The sequence below is a fragment of the Thamnophis sirtalis genome, unplaced genomic scaffold (assembly GCF_051295495.1).
Source record: "Thamnophis sirtalis isolate CommonGarterSnake01/CBP01778 unplaced genomic scaffold, rThaSir2_p1.2 scaffold_10, whole genome shotgun sequence".
Classification (NCBI taxonomy): domain Eukaryota; kingdom Metazoa; phylum Chordata; class Lepidosauria; order Squamata; family Natricidae; genus Thamnophis; species Thamnophis sirtalis.
In genome coordinates this window covers 12,205,689-12,220,290 of record NW_028261390.1, presented here as the reverse complement: position 1 = coordinate 12,220,290, position 14,602 = coordinate 12,205,689, and the positions used below count along the sequence as shown (strand labels likewise).

Here is a 14,602-nt window from a genome sequence, read left to right as displayed (position 1 = left end):
TCAAACAATGGGAAGCGTTTAAAAAAGAATAACAATATTCCCTAACTTAACTAAGATAAGGTGATCATGTTCCATCAGTGCAGAAGGAATGCCTTCTCCAAGGCAGCAGATGAAGTGTTTCAAAGAGTGGGCAACTATGAGAAGACACTTCCTCTATTTACATCGGATGTGAAGCCTCATCATGCCTGCTCTCAAACAAAACACACAAAGTAGGTAGAATCTAGTTAGGAAGGCAATCCTACAAGTACCTGGGTGCCAACTTTGTAAGGCTTTCAAGACAATCACCAACATTTTGAGTTGGATCCAGAAGCTAGAAGATCCAGGCACAAGAGGTCTCTGAAGGAGAGGCCAAAGTGGACACGAGTGACAAACTTCTTACATTTGACATTGTGGATGCATCCGCTTGATGTGGGGCTTTCTCTGGAGAGCAGTGGGCTTTATATGTTCTGTATTGTACTGTGTCTTTAATAAGCTCTGGCCTTTACATCTGCATTACTTACAGTATAATAAAGGGTGCTGAGAGCTCTAAAGGCAACTCTGGAAAAGGAAGTTAATTGTGGCAGTGAAAAGGTGAGTTGTTAGCCCTGAGCACAAATTTATCTGTAGGAAAAAAGGAATTCATGCCTTTGAGTTCAAAACTATTCCTTAAAGGTACTTTTATTCTTGTGTGCCTTTATCATTTTTTTTCCCTTTTCACTGATTATACCGTAATTTCTATAAAGTGGTTTTGAATACGAACAAAATTGGGAGGGACCTTGGAGGTCTTCTAGTGACTCTCTACCATTTCATTCGTTTGGTTATTTGTAATTTTTTATTTTATTTTTATTTAATTCTCTAAGCTGCCCCTAGTCACGTATGTGAGATGGGTGACTATATTAATAGAATAACTAAATCCACATTTCTGAGCTACTGGTTGAACTCAGTAGAGAGACAAATGAAATGGAAACACAAGCCACTGCAGATGTTAAAGTTAGAGCCAACAAAAGTAAACCAGCCATTTGTCTGTCCAAAAAGCCAAGTTTCATAGGTGAACTGATGCAGAGTGGAGAAAAGCAAAAGAAACAAACAAAAACATTTATTCTATTACCATCGAAAAGAAAACCCGTAAGTTAAAAGTAAACATTCAAAATCAAGATGTTGCAGATGTCAAAAGCAATTTTGAATAGCTGTGGCATGTTACTCACAAAAATACAATACAGATGACAATGAGACATGCATTCCAATAGTTAAATACACAACAATCAGAATGCTGCTGAACCTAACGACAGCAAATGACGCAAATGAAACATCTGGACATGAAAAGGCCATTTCTACATTGTGAGCTAAAAGAAGACACCATTATGGAAAAAAGCATCAGATTCAAAGACTCAGCAAGAGAAAGTTATGTGTGCAAATTACAAGAGTATATATGGATTTAAACAAGTCACCCAAGCATGGACCACAAAAATTAAACAAAGTACTCCCAAAAGAAATCACTCAAATCAAGGCCAATCCATGTCTATGCATAAAGAGATTGAATCACAGAGGGAGTTTTATATTACTTTATGTTCCTGCCTTTGTAAAGCATCTATGGCCACCTCTGTGAGGGAGAAGGGCAGTTTCTAAATGTGAAAAAGAAATAAATTTGTTTTTCTAATTCACAAGACCCAAAAGCATGCCTGCTTCAGTCTAGTTCATGCAAGAATCCTGGAATATCTGGTAGCTCTCTCTCTCTCTCTCTCTCTCTCTTTCTCTCGGCTACAGAAAACTTTTTTGATAACTGAAGATGAATTTAATAATAATAATAATAAAGTAAAGTTGGAAGGGACTTTTGACATTTTTTAATCCAACTCCAGGCATGAAACCCTATATCCGTGTTGGCGAACCTATGGCACGCATGCCTGAAGTGGCACATGGAGCCATTTTGCCTGGCATGCATGGCATCGCCCGTTCCTCTTCCAGGTTTGTGGCACACATGCACACATGACGATCAGCTGGCCTTCATCCATGCAGCAGTACTGGAAACTGGAACATTTTCCAGTGCGGGCATGCATGCCAGTTAGCTGATCATCGTGCACGCATGCGTGCCAGTAACTGAAAGACTACGTGGCTCGTGCGCATGCAAGTGCCGGAAACTGGAAGTTCATTTCCCCCTTTGCACGCCCCCTTTGCAGCTCCTCTTCTGGGTTGTGCGAGAACACCCTCCTTTTCGGCAATCGGTGCCAAAAAAGTTTGCCATCACTGCCCTATACCATTTCAGATAAATGGTTGTCCTATCTCTTTTTAAACATTTCCAGTGTTGAAGCACCCCCAACTTCCACTGTCATTCCACTGATTAATTGTTCCAACTGTCGTTAAATGATAATAAATAAACATTAGTTCTAGGTGGGATCTCTCCTTGATTAGTTTCCATCCATTACTTCTTGTCCTGCCTTCAGAGGCTTTGGAGAATAAGTTGACCCCCTCTTCCTTGTGGCAGCCCCTGTCCATATCCCGAAAACAGTATTTGAAATTATATAATATGCCTGGTTGCCATGATTCCCACATCTTCTCACAAGGTGTAGCAGCAAAGGGAGAGCTTGAGAGCTTGAAAAAAAGTCCATTTTAAAAATAAGGCCACATTCCTGTGGTGTTCCCAAAATATAGTTCTCAATGAAAGGCCAAATGAAAGAGTCGTCTTTTGTACAGAATGCTTTGAAATCCTTTTCCTTTTTTGTTGTTGTTGTCCTTGGTGGTGGTATCTATTATATGGGAGGGGGGCAAACAGGCATTAAGGATACATTTGTCTGCATAATTAAGCTTGAAGTTTTAATATTGCATTCTGGTGTCCTAAAAAATATAGTCCTGGTTAAAAAAAAATACGGGAAGGGCCAAAAACATGTATCTAAAACAAAACAAAAATGACCGCAGGACTGTGGTGAAAAGCAAGAAAACATATTTAGAACAACGAGGGCCCTTAGAGAGAATGAACACCGGTGAGATACTGGTATTTTTTTCATCAAAATAATCCAAGAGATAATATTTTGAGGGGTGGGGGAAGGAGAGAATAGAAACGGAATGAGAGGAGAAGGTAAGGGTTGCAGAAGTGTGATAATTAAAAGTAGCTCTTCCGTTTTGACATGTCAACGTTTGATTAAAGAAATACGTGGATGTATTTCTGAAAGACCCTATTGTGCCACTATCATAATCATAGATTAGAGAGTCGAGGTGGCGTAGTGGTTAGGGTGCAGTACTGCAGGCCAGTTCAGCTGACTGTTATCTGCAGATCAGCGGTTCTAATCTCACCGGCTCAAGGTTGACTCAGCCTTCCATCCTTCCGAGGTGGGTGAAATGAGGACCCAGACTGTGGGGGTGATATGCTGACTCTGTAAACCGCTTAGAGAGGGCTGAAAGCCCTATGAAGCGGTATATAAGTCTAACTGCTATTGCTATTGCTATAGATAAAATATATGATATAATTATTGTTAATCATCAGGAACAATCACCAGGAACCCCAAATCCTGGAGAAATTGTTCATGCCTTGCTTTTTCTATCTGTTAAGATATTGAATTTAGTAGCTGGAATAGAAAAGTATACAATAGGCCAGAACACACAGTTGTAGTTGATTAGATAGAGAGTGCTGACTCATGCATGAGGCAATCAACGCTATGATTGGTTGCTGTAAGTATAAAGGGGGCGTTTCCCTTTTTTCCCCGCCTTTTTCTTCTGTGTGTTCTGCATGCTGTTTAAATTTACCTCATGAAGTTCCTGTGTCTCTTGACTATCTTGTGTTCTTTCTTTCTGGATGATGACAAAAAACTGCTGTAACTTGGAATGTTAAACATATTTATGCGTATATAAAAGATTATAAGTTTATATTAGTGGCTCTGACTTCATCCGGACAGCTGCTGTGCAATTCCACGACACTATCCAATGTCCCAAATTTTAAAAAGGACCGTTTGTTCTCCCAGCAGCCGCAGTTCACCTTAACTGAAGAAGAACACAAAATTTGACATAAGGATCCAATTTTATATTTTACCCATTATGTTTCTTTCTAGTTTTAGAAAGAAGGAAGAAGAAGAAGAAAAAAAGCTTAAGCTCGGAGGTTTGTTTTTTCTTCAATAATACAGCAAACCAGGCTCCTTTTTTTAAATTAACCCAAAATGGTCCCAATGACAAAATGTATCAGTTGATAATAATGTCATACTGCTACTTCTGGATTGAGATAAATATGACAGTATCTAGGCCCAAATAGTTGAAAACAGTTTTTATATGACTAAAGTCAGCTCATTGTTCTTGCTGGAATACAAATAAAAGCACTTCTTTTGAAAATATCATGTGAAGCAGAAACCACCATCTCTCTCTGTGTTAGTGACTAACTAGTTCCCTGGCAGTGCTTTTATAGTTTTCAAGATTTTCTAAATTTCAATTTAATTTAAGGCCATTTGTCCATGTTGCTCATTTTGGATTGACTAAAGATATGCCTCAGTGTCAGTGTGATGTTTTTTCAGGTATTTGAAGAATACAGTACTATCAAGGAGTCATATTTGCTCAAGGCTAACTGCATACAGCTCATTTGTCTATCTAGTAGGATGAGCATAAATCAGAAATCAATATGGCAGCATTTAAAAACAGGTTCTTATTTTCTTTTGGAGGGGTTTTTTGGGGGGGAGGGCTTCCCTTCAAGTCATCTGGTGATTGCCTGGACAGCCATGCTGTTTTCTTGGCAATATTTTTCAGAAAGTTTTGCCTTTGCCTTTTTCCTAATATAGCTAGTGACTGAAAAAAGGTAAAAGTTTCCCCTCTCCTGTTGTGCCTGACACTAGGAGACAGTGCTCATCTCTGTTTCCTAGCTGAGAAGCCCAATATTGTGCAATGAAATCCAAATGACTTCATGGTTAAGACAGGATTTGAACTCATTCTCCAAGTTTCTAGCCCCCTGCCGTTAACCCTACACCAAACTGGCTCCCTTCAATCTTCTAAGACATTGTTATTCTAGACTTGGAAGTCCCATGCTTTGGGTGAGGAGAAAAAGAAAGGTTCTCTTGTGAAATTGACAAACTAGAATGCTTTCGCAAATTGATTCTATTGAGTGAGGTCTTAATAGAAACTATACATTCTACCCTGTTACAAATGTTAAACTGAGGAATGGCCATAATTAGGGGCATCTGTCTATGGAATGGAACAACTGGTCCTGGCCAACTTGCCCCAGCTGTCCCTCCTTGACTGACTTGCCATGGCTGACTTACTATAGCCAACTCACCATGGGATAATTTGCTGCAGGACAATTCAATGCAGGATAACTCAACAGAGGGAAGAGTAAAATTATAGCTGACCCCAGTGTCAAGGACTTCTAACTTGAGAAGGTTCAAATCTAAAACAAGGCAAGGCCAGTGCAATTCACTTGTCCCTTATCTTGTGTTGAATTGTCCCATGATAAGTCAGCCAGGGTGAGATGGCCATAGCAAATCATCCACGACAAGTTGTCTTAGACCCACTTGTCTTGAATACAGTAACTTACAGGTTCTGGCTCTTAGCATTCTTTGAAGAATCTGATGCCAGGATATAGAAAGTTGTCTTGTTTCTGGATATGCTGGAGAGCATGCTGGAGAACATCTAGTCCGAATAGCTACTTGTAGGATAAATGTACAAATAGCTTAACCCCATTAAGATGTTTTTGATTCCCTACCAGTGTAGCTGAACTACAAATCTAGGAAGTTGGTAATGTATTGTCATCAAATAGCACAGATATTTTAATCATTATATGGCTACAGTTGACAAGAAAGTTAGACAATTTGTTACCCTCCAGAAACAGGATTTTGATTTCAGCCTACACTATGACTAGTTAGCAAGGCATTATGGGAGCTGAACTCCAAACCTTCTGATAGGCACCAAATTGTCTCGTTCCTTCCCATTTCCAATTTTACTTTTTATACCAAATGAAAGAAGCTTGCACTTCTGACATTTGAAAAAAAATCTCCAAAGTGCATGGTATACATTTGTTTGTCTTTGGGGTTTTTATTTTGCTTTGGGTTCCTTTCAATGTCATATATTATGGAATTGCTACTGCAATGACAAATCTTCGATGACATTTTGCATAAGCCACAAAGAAATTCCTAGGTTAAGGATCAGTGAACTGAATTGGACTGAAGGAAAAATCTCCCAATTGATTGTCCAGATCAGTCATTTCCATATTTATGTGGTTTTGAGCCAACTCTAAAAAGAGTCAAAGCATACTCAAGTTCACCAAGGAACTCTGGAAAAGTCTGAGTAAATGGAAGTGTCCTTATTTTAGCAAAATTGCTAATAAGTGCCTATGAAACAAGTGGTAAGTTTCCTTTCAGAAAATTCAATGAGACTCTTGTTTCAGTTTTATTGATCGGACCAAATTGCCACAACAGCCAGGCATGCCTCAATCATTCAGGAAGAATCCTTGAAGTCATTAATATTATAACCCACACCATCCCGAGTATTTAATCTTCTGTGCTTGCCAAAGAAGGTAGAAGAATTCTGCTATATTAATCTGACCTAATCCTACCTAATCTAGGTAGTTTTCAGGAGTCAAACCTGACTTGAAGGCACAAACAAGTAAATAAAATCATTAAACCGTGACACAAACTCTAAGATGTATCTTACCACAGAGATTTCCTGAGGGATGGCAGTTTTCAAGAAGAGATTGGATAGCCATTTGTCAGGAATGATATAGGTCTTCTGCTTGAGCAGGGGGTTAGACTAATAGACCTCCAAGGTCTCTTCCAACTCTGTTATTCTACATTCTAAACTTCTATGGAATATTTGCCCAGCAAATATTCAAGTCCAGCCAAAAACAGCTGGATAGTTACAATGCTTGATTTACACAGCAGTGCCACTTTCTGGCTGTTTGCAATGTTGCAATTTTTACAAGTTTCTGGTTAAAGTTAAAGTATAGGCTTGTGACAGTGTTGCTGTCCTCTCACAACACTATGACTTTGTGCCTTGCTCTGAGGAAGCATCCATTACTCAGAGTTGAATCTGTAAAGGAATACTTGACGGGACTCAAGCACTGTGATAGGAATAGTACTTATATGACAAATATTTTGAAGAACTAAACAATGATTGGGTTCATACAACATACTAAAACTTAAACTCATATTAACTAAATACAGTTGCTGTGCTAATGTAACCTGCTATGCCCAAATTAATAAACATTATTGGGTTTCTACCAGCAAATGTTTCAGGTTTCCTACACAGGAATCTCTTTTGGCCAAGGGATATTGTCATGTTGCATGATATGGAAGAAGAAAATGGTGGCAATTAATTTATATGAGCTCAGAAATATACCAGACTGTTTTCAATGATTGGGGAGGAAGGGCTAACCTTTTTTGTTTCAGCAGATATCCAGATATTGTGATACAGCAGTTTTCCCCCAACCTGGTCTTCTCCAATGCTGTTCAAAAATTACCACTAGCACAACTAATGATTTGCTGGGAATTTTGGACACTGCTCTCCCAACATATCAGAAAGGTGTCAAGTTGAAAAAGAAAAAGCTGTGCTATCACAAAACTTCTAGGTTGATTGATGTCTATGGAGATTCTCAATCATCCAGGTAATGGTTGTCCAGGTATTTTTCAAATGGCAACTGGACTTACTTTGTTTTTCCTTTTCTCTTCTCATCTATTCACTTCTTGGATGAGAAGCAAAACGTTTTCATGGGGAAAACCAAGAAAGTCCCATTGCCTTTTGAAAAGTACTGTTGGAATATTCTAAGTTGTTTGTTCCATTAAATTCCAAAATGTTATCTAAGAGAATTAGATCTGGTTGGAGACCTAGTTATGGGTGCATAATTTTTGAAAATCTGTTTCTCTTGAATTTTCATAGAATCATAGAGCTGGAAGGAACCTTGGAGGTCCTCTAGTCCAAGGCAGGAGCCAGGAGTCTTATACCATCCCAGTCAAAAAGTTGCCCTGTCTATTTTTGAAAACCTCCAGTGATGGAGCACCCACAATCCTGGAGGCAAGTTATGCCATTGATTAATTACTCTTACTCTAAAAAAAAATCTCCTTACTTTTTTCCAAATGTTTTTGCTTAAAACTAGTGTATGAGAATGAAGCATTTCTATTTCTCAAGTACCTATGTATTCTGCTATTATTGTGATACACCAGAATTCAAATCTTAATACAATATATTAAAGTGCCTCTTAGCATAAATATTAAAGCAGGCAATCAATTATTTGGTTTTAAAAAATATTTTTATTGCTAAGAAGAGGATTGTGTTATTTTTTAATTTAAGTCCACTTGTACAAAAAGAAGGGATTAAAATATAATATTTTCCAATACAGCTATACATTTATTACAAAATATTACATACATCCCATATTATTACTGATATTTCTAAGGCTGCAGACCAGCTGACGTGCATTGGAATTTAACATAGGACATGTATTCTCTTTGTCTCCTTCTGTGCAGTCCCTGTAGTAACTAAATTTCTTTAAGTGCCACTTAATCACAAGCCACTGAGTCTAATCTTAATACACAAATGTTGTACCTATGTCATTAACATGTTATTTCTCTTCCTCCAAACCCATAGGAAGTGTGCTGATAATCTGTTGACATTGTGACAAAGAATTGGGACTTTGTCCCAAAGATTTGTTATTGGATAGTATCTAGTATGGGAGGATCTGTATTGTGCCACCAGATTTCAGCAGTGAAAATTAGGAGGCAGGGGCATCTATGCATCAAAAAATAACAATAATGATAGGGAACCCTGTGTACTTAAAAGGAAAATTTCCTATTAAATTGACACAATTGAAAACAGCAATCAACCACATGTCTTTGGATTGTTGTGAACATGTATGTGCATGTGTGTAAACTGGTTTTTTTGGTAGGCCTATGTGAAAAAATGAATATCTTCCTCTAAAAAAGTATTAAATGACAGCTGAAAGAGTTTGTGAAGGAAATCCATTGGCAGCTATCACTGTTATTCAAACTCTCAGTTTCTGCAAGATTCCTCAGTTATTTATTCTGAGAAATTGTCACCCAGCTTTAACTGATATTTTTCTTTTAATTTAATTCCACAGCAATCAATGAGTGTCAAATCTTTCAGAAACTGATTTCATCTTCTTTGACATTTCTCAGGTGCATTTGTGCTACATTGGAGCCTCTGGTTCTTCTAGAATTATCATTTCTACTTGTCAACTTTCACATTTCTAAAACAATTAAATAAATTAAAAAAAAGAATCCTGACCTCCGACTACTATACAAAGTTGAGTTTCTTTGTTTTTTGTGCATTAAATTAATACCCATCCTGGCAATCGTTATCATCATAATCATTAAAGGGTTTGTTATGGTAAAAGTCAAGCATTAGTTTTCGGCTTTCAAGCTCCTTGCTTCTTGACCAACTGCTATCTTCCATGCTGACAGATTGGCTCCTAGTATCCTCTCTGGATTGACTGGGTCTTTCAATAGAATTGCTGGCTTCCTCTTTGGATTCACTGGTCTCTGATGATCTGCTTTGCTGATCTTGCCCTTCATTTGAATTACTATCATCACTGCTAGCACTTTCTTCAGACACTTTGCTGCTCTCAGATGATGCACTTTGAGACAATCTGCTATCGTCCTCGACGGATTCTGTTGTGTCTTCAGCTGACTCTTCACTCTCTTCCATAGAAGAGCTCTTCTCACTTGATCTGCTCTGATGCCTCTTGAATTCTCTGGATTCGGCGGGTCTTGGTGGCATGTTTTCTGATTTTTCAACCGAGTGACTCTCCTGAGATTCGCTAGGATTGTGCTCGTTGGATTCCTCTTCTGTCTCTTTAGATTTTTGCACAACTTTTTCTTGGGAGCTTCTGGTATCTTCAGTGGAGTCACTCTTTACATCTTCTTCAGATACTGTGTCTTCATTCTCTCTTGATTGACTAGTGAGTTCTATGGACTGACTATGAACATCATCTTCCTGTGATTGGCTATGTTTGTCTTCTCTGGAATGGCTGCTCCTGTTTTCTTTAGACTGGCTCTGACTATGCCCTCTGGTTGCATCTTCTTTGGACCAACTGTGCTTATCATCTTCTGTGGATTGGCTATGTTTGTCTTCTCTGGAATGGCTGCTCCTGTTTTCTTTAGACTGGCTCTGACTATGCCCTCTGGTTGCATCTTCTTTGGACCAACTGTGCTTATCATCTTCTGTGGATTGGCTATTCTTGTCATCTTCCGTAGACCGGCTGTGCTTATCATCTTCCCTGGACCGGCTGTGCTTATCATGCTCCCTGGACTGGCTGTGCTTATCTTCTTCTCGGGATTCACTATGGATATCTTCTCTAGAATGGCTATTGAGGTTCTCCCTAGATTGTCCCCTGGATGAGCTCTCTACAGACTGCCCAGAATGACTGGTTTCATCTTCCCTGGATTGACTGGGAACGTTTTCTGTTGATTGACTAACATCTTCTACAAGTTGGCTGTCTACCTCAGAATTATCATCATCTTCTTTTGAGGATTTGTTCTGTTCATGCTCAGGGCTGTTATCTTCATCTGAATCACCATCAACATAATGATATGCCTTCTTTTCAAGATGTTCTACTTCTTTGCTACTGCTATGAATTTCTTGGCTGCTTTCTTTTGAATGAATAGCCTCAGGAAGCATGTGGGAATCACTGCCATGGCTCTCAAAAGTCATTGGCTCGTCTCCTTGCATTTCTTCACTTTGAAAATCGTATCCATCCTCTTGGCTGCTACTGTAACTATCACCTCCATGCCTTCTGCCATAATCAATAACGTGATTGTCCTCTCTCTCAAGGTTTCTGCTTTCACTGCTGCTACTGCTACTGCTGCTACTATCATCAGAATGCCGACCTCCAGTATGGCCACCATCCTGTTCTCCATGAGGTGCTGGAGGTTGCAGAGCATCTACTTCACTTGGAGATATAGTGTGCCCAGGGTCTTCATCATTATTTCCATCTAAAGAATCATCACCACTGATATCTTCAGCTGTTAGATCACTTCCCCCTTTCTCCACAAAAGTATAAAGGACTTGTTCTGGGGTATAAACCATGCCATCATTTTCAACATCAAACTGTTCTTTGGATATTTTGTTAGCCCCCAAAAGGCGACCTTCACTTTGGTCCTCCTGTGCCAGAAGACAAATAAGGGGGGGGGGGGATAACATAAGCTCATTGTAAGACTTCATAGGCTTCATAGAATAATTGTAGCTCTGGCTTCTATCCAGCATCATTCATAAAAGTGCATCTCATAGCAACATTTTTAAAATATATAATATTATTTTCTACACTACTGGAGAGCCGTACTAAAGCAATGGTCATAAAATTTAATTTATGATTTATAGTCATAATAATAATGTATATTTAATATATTTTAATAGTATTTTTGTTTCTGAATAGCTGGCAGCTGCTTTTACTTCTGTAATCCATGGTATCCTTGAAATCCATGCTGACCCATTAAATCTTTCACAAATCAAAAAATAGGCATTTTAATTTTCTATCATTTAGAGGTAAGAAACATATCCAAACTGAACTCTGGCCCTTAAAATGAGTTTTATGCAGTTAAAAATGCAAAGAATCCCTGCAATCATTAATCAGACCTTCTTATAGTCTTCCATAGACTTTTGGGCTCCTTCCCCATGCCCTAAATTAATAGCATTTTGTATTACTAAACGCTGACTATTCCTAGCTTCCTAATTTTTTTTCTAATGTCAAAATAAACCCATCCATTGTACTTCGGTGCTTATACAAGAAAATTTTGAAGACTTACCAATGACATTCTGCCAGCAGACTCGTCATCAGAACTCTCCTTATTTATTTCCTTTCGGTGATAGTGGGAATCCTTGTTGTCTGCCCTTTTCCTATAGACCATCTGATGTCCAAAATAACCTCCATCTTCATTGTCCTGAGTGCTCCATTCATGATCATCTTTTGAAAAACTCTCAATGCTACTGCTAGAAACCTCCCTGGGGAAGCTGTTGCTTTCACAACTTTCACAGCTGTTGTCACCAAGATCTCTTCTGTCTTCTGTGCTTGAGCTTAGTCTGTTTCCTGCATCTTCTTCACTAAGATCTGTAGAGTCAGGTCTCTTGTCCAAGCCTTGTTCAACTGAAATAGACTGAAATAGAAATGGAAATAAGAGGATGTGTTGCTAGATATATCTTGCACGCATTCATATTATAATATAGAAACAGGATAATTTTATTGTCATCCCAAGAGCAAGTTAATATCAGATGTTTCATGGAATTTAGCATCCAATGATATTCTATTGGCAAGACAGAACTCAGAAATGAGATGTTTTTGCCATCTTTTCTATGTAAAGAATCTTATCTCATGGCTTACAATGGGAGGGAATGTATCCATAGTATCTGCAGGGCTGATTAAGAATCTTGACACAGCATAATCCATTGGATTTGCAATGCATCCCCTATGAAGAACGAATCCAGGTCACTGACTCCTCACATTAGCCTCATTACTACAGTTTACAATCTATGAGATGGGAGACAAGAGGTGAGGACTCTTTAACAATTTTCCTCATGACCACTTGGCTGAGCTTACAAGAAGCACTAGTCAGGCATTATAAGATTTCTGAATTTATTATAATCAATTAATTAACATGCCACCTCTCCCACTATCTCAAATGACTCTGGGCTGCTTATGATAGTATAAAAATATAAATATACAAAGATTAAAAGCTTTAAAATTGAGATTAAAAACAATTACATAAATAAAAGGTTAAAATCAAGAGCATGAACATTATGGGATGGGTGGACTATTTTCTGTCAGTCAATCCACCACCTCCAGCATAGTGTGCCCCCATTGGGGGGCCAGGCCAACCAGCAGAGCCAGGTTTGAAGGCCAGAAGGATTGAGGCAGATGTCACCTCAGGAGGTAAAATTTACATGGATTAGATGAATTCTGTTTGATCAGCAACTTGGGCAATGGAGCATCACTGGCAGAAGTAGGAAAGTCCACTCCCTAGCAACTGTCAGAAGGCCCCACTGCAGCTTCAAAATTTGATTTGATTTGATTTGTCTTGTATGCCGCCCACTCCCGAAGGACTCCGGGCGGCTCACAATAGACAAGGGAAAGGGGGAAAACTAGACAAAGACAACACTTTAAAAACAAAACCACAACATTCACAAAAAAATGAGAGAAAGCAAGGTAAGGCTGCATGAGAGGAGAGGATGGATTGTTGTGTAATAGAGAGGATGAGTGAAATGTAAGCAGTGGAGTGAGCAACGAAGCAAATAGAGCAGGTGACAGACTGTGTGAATGTGAGAACAAGCAATGGAACAGATAAGTGACAGAGCAAGAGATAGATCAAGAGCAATAGAATGAGACAGAGTGAGCCAAAAAAAGCTCAAGAGAACAGGTGAAGAAGGAAGAAAAAATTATGAATGAGCATAAGAAAAGTAGCTGAAAGTAGACAAGAAAGAATGGGGGATATGAAGAGCTGTCTATGGAGATTTTCAATTATCAGGTCATGGTTGTTCCAAAGGTGCTTTTTCCAAAAGGCAACTGGTCTTCCTTGGGGGTTTTTTTCTCTGAAAACATTTCACCTCTCATCCAAGAAGCCTCTTCAGTTCTAACTGACTGTAGGAGGAATGGAAGGATTTATATTCTTTGCAGTCACTAACACAAAGTTGTTAAGTTTCTGAGAGTTGTTGAGGCCATTGAAAGGACTATGTTGGAGAAATGAGATTGGTTGTGTTGTATCCCTTCCTCTCTGTTGAGGGAGGGCTGTTCAATCCTAATAAGAGGAGGGAAGGGTTGGGGGATTGATTTATGTTAAAACATTGGGGCGGGGGATACAATACCACAAAGATTCCACACCTGTTTACACTCTGATTTTGCATAGGCGTTATAAGGACAATTTCTAAAATAATCTCAGTTTGAAAACAAATATTGAAGTTGATTTACTTACCCAGTGTTCTTTGGAGTTGCTGTGGTGTGCACCTGGGTATCTGGATACCTGAAAATATTAGAAGGGGGAATAAATATATTTACTGAACATCTATTATGAGCTACTCAGAATCTGGTTTTTAAAAAGGTGGCTGTACAAATGTTATCAATAAATCAATAAACCTCTTAAAAAGGAACTTTTGGCTTAGAGGGGCAAATGTCTTTTCAAGCTTTTGGAAGAATATTTTGAGTCACCTTAAAACATTAAAACATTAAAGATTACTTACAGGTCGAGCCCAGCAGAGACTCCATAATGAGATGAGCAAGACACCAGCTATCTTCATTTTTATTTTACAATGTCTGTAAAAATAAAAGATAGGTACCCAAATCAGCAACGAACTCTGATTGTTCCTTCCTTTTTATTGTGTTGAGATACATCTTAGCTCATTTATAGCAAAAGGCTATTGATAGGATGGCATAAGTAAATTACAAGATAGATTTGATCCATAGGGTGCCAGATTTAGCTTTCCAAGACACAATTTACAGAAACAATGTCTAATTTGATATACCATAGTTACCATAGGAAGACAAGGACTTTTCCTTCCAGATCATTATTTGTAAATTGGGAAAGTTGTCTTTTTTATTTAAAAAAAAACCCTGATAGAAATAGGCAGAAGGTACAAACGACTATAACAAAGATATTGAAAATATATCTGTGAGCCAATTTCAATTTGCTCTCATAGACCTAGAAAATATGTATAACTATCAGAC

The 14,602-nt window shown here is 38.5% G+C and overlaps 1 protein-coding gene across 1 annotated transcript in view; it reads right to left on the bottom strand.

Annotated features, from left to right (window-relative positions):
* The window catches only part of DSPP (dentin sialophosphoprotein), a 58,640-nt gene that overhangs the window by 22,603 nt on the left and 21,435 nt on the right, over positions 1–14,602 (bottom strand). Inside the window, exon 6 of the mRNA XM_087723894.1 lies at positions 10,740–10,781. Within this exon, the coding sequence (XP_087580020.1) occupies positions 10,740–10,781 (42 nt within the window). The remainder of the gene's footprint in view (positions 1–10,739; positions 10,782–14,602) is intronic.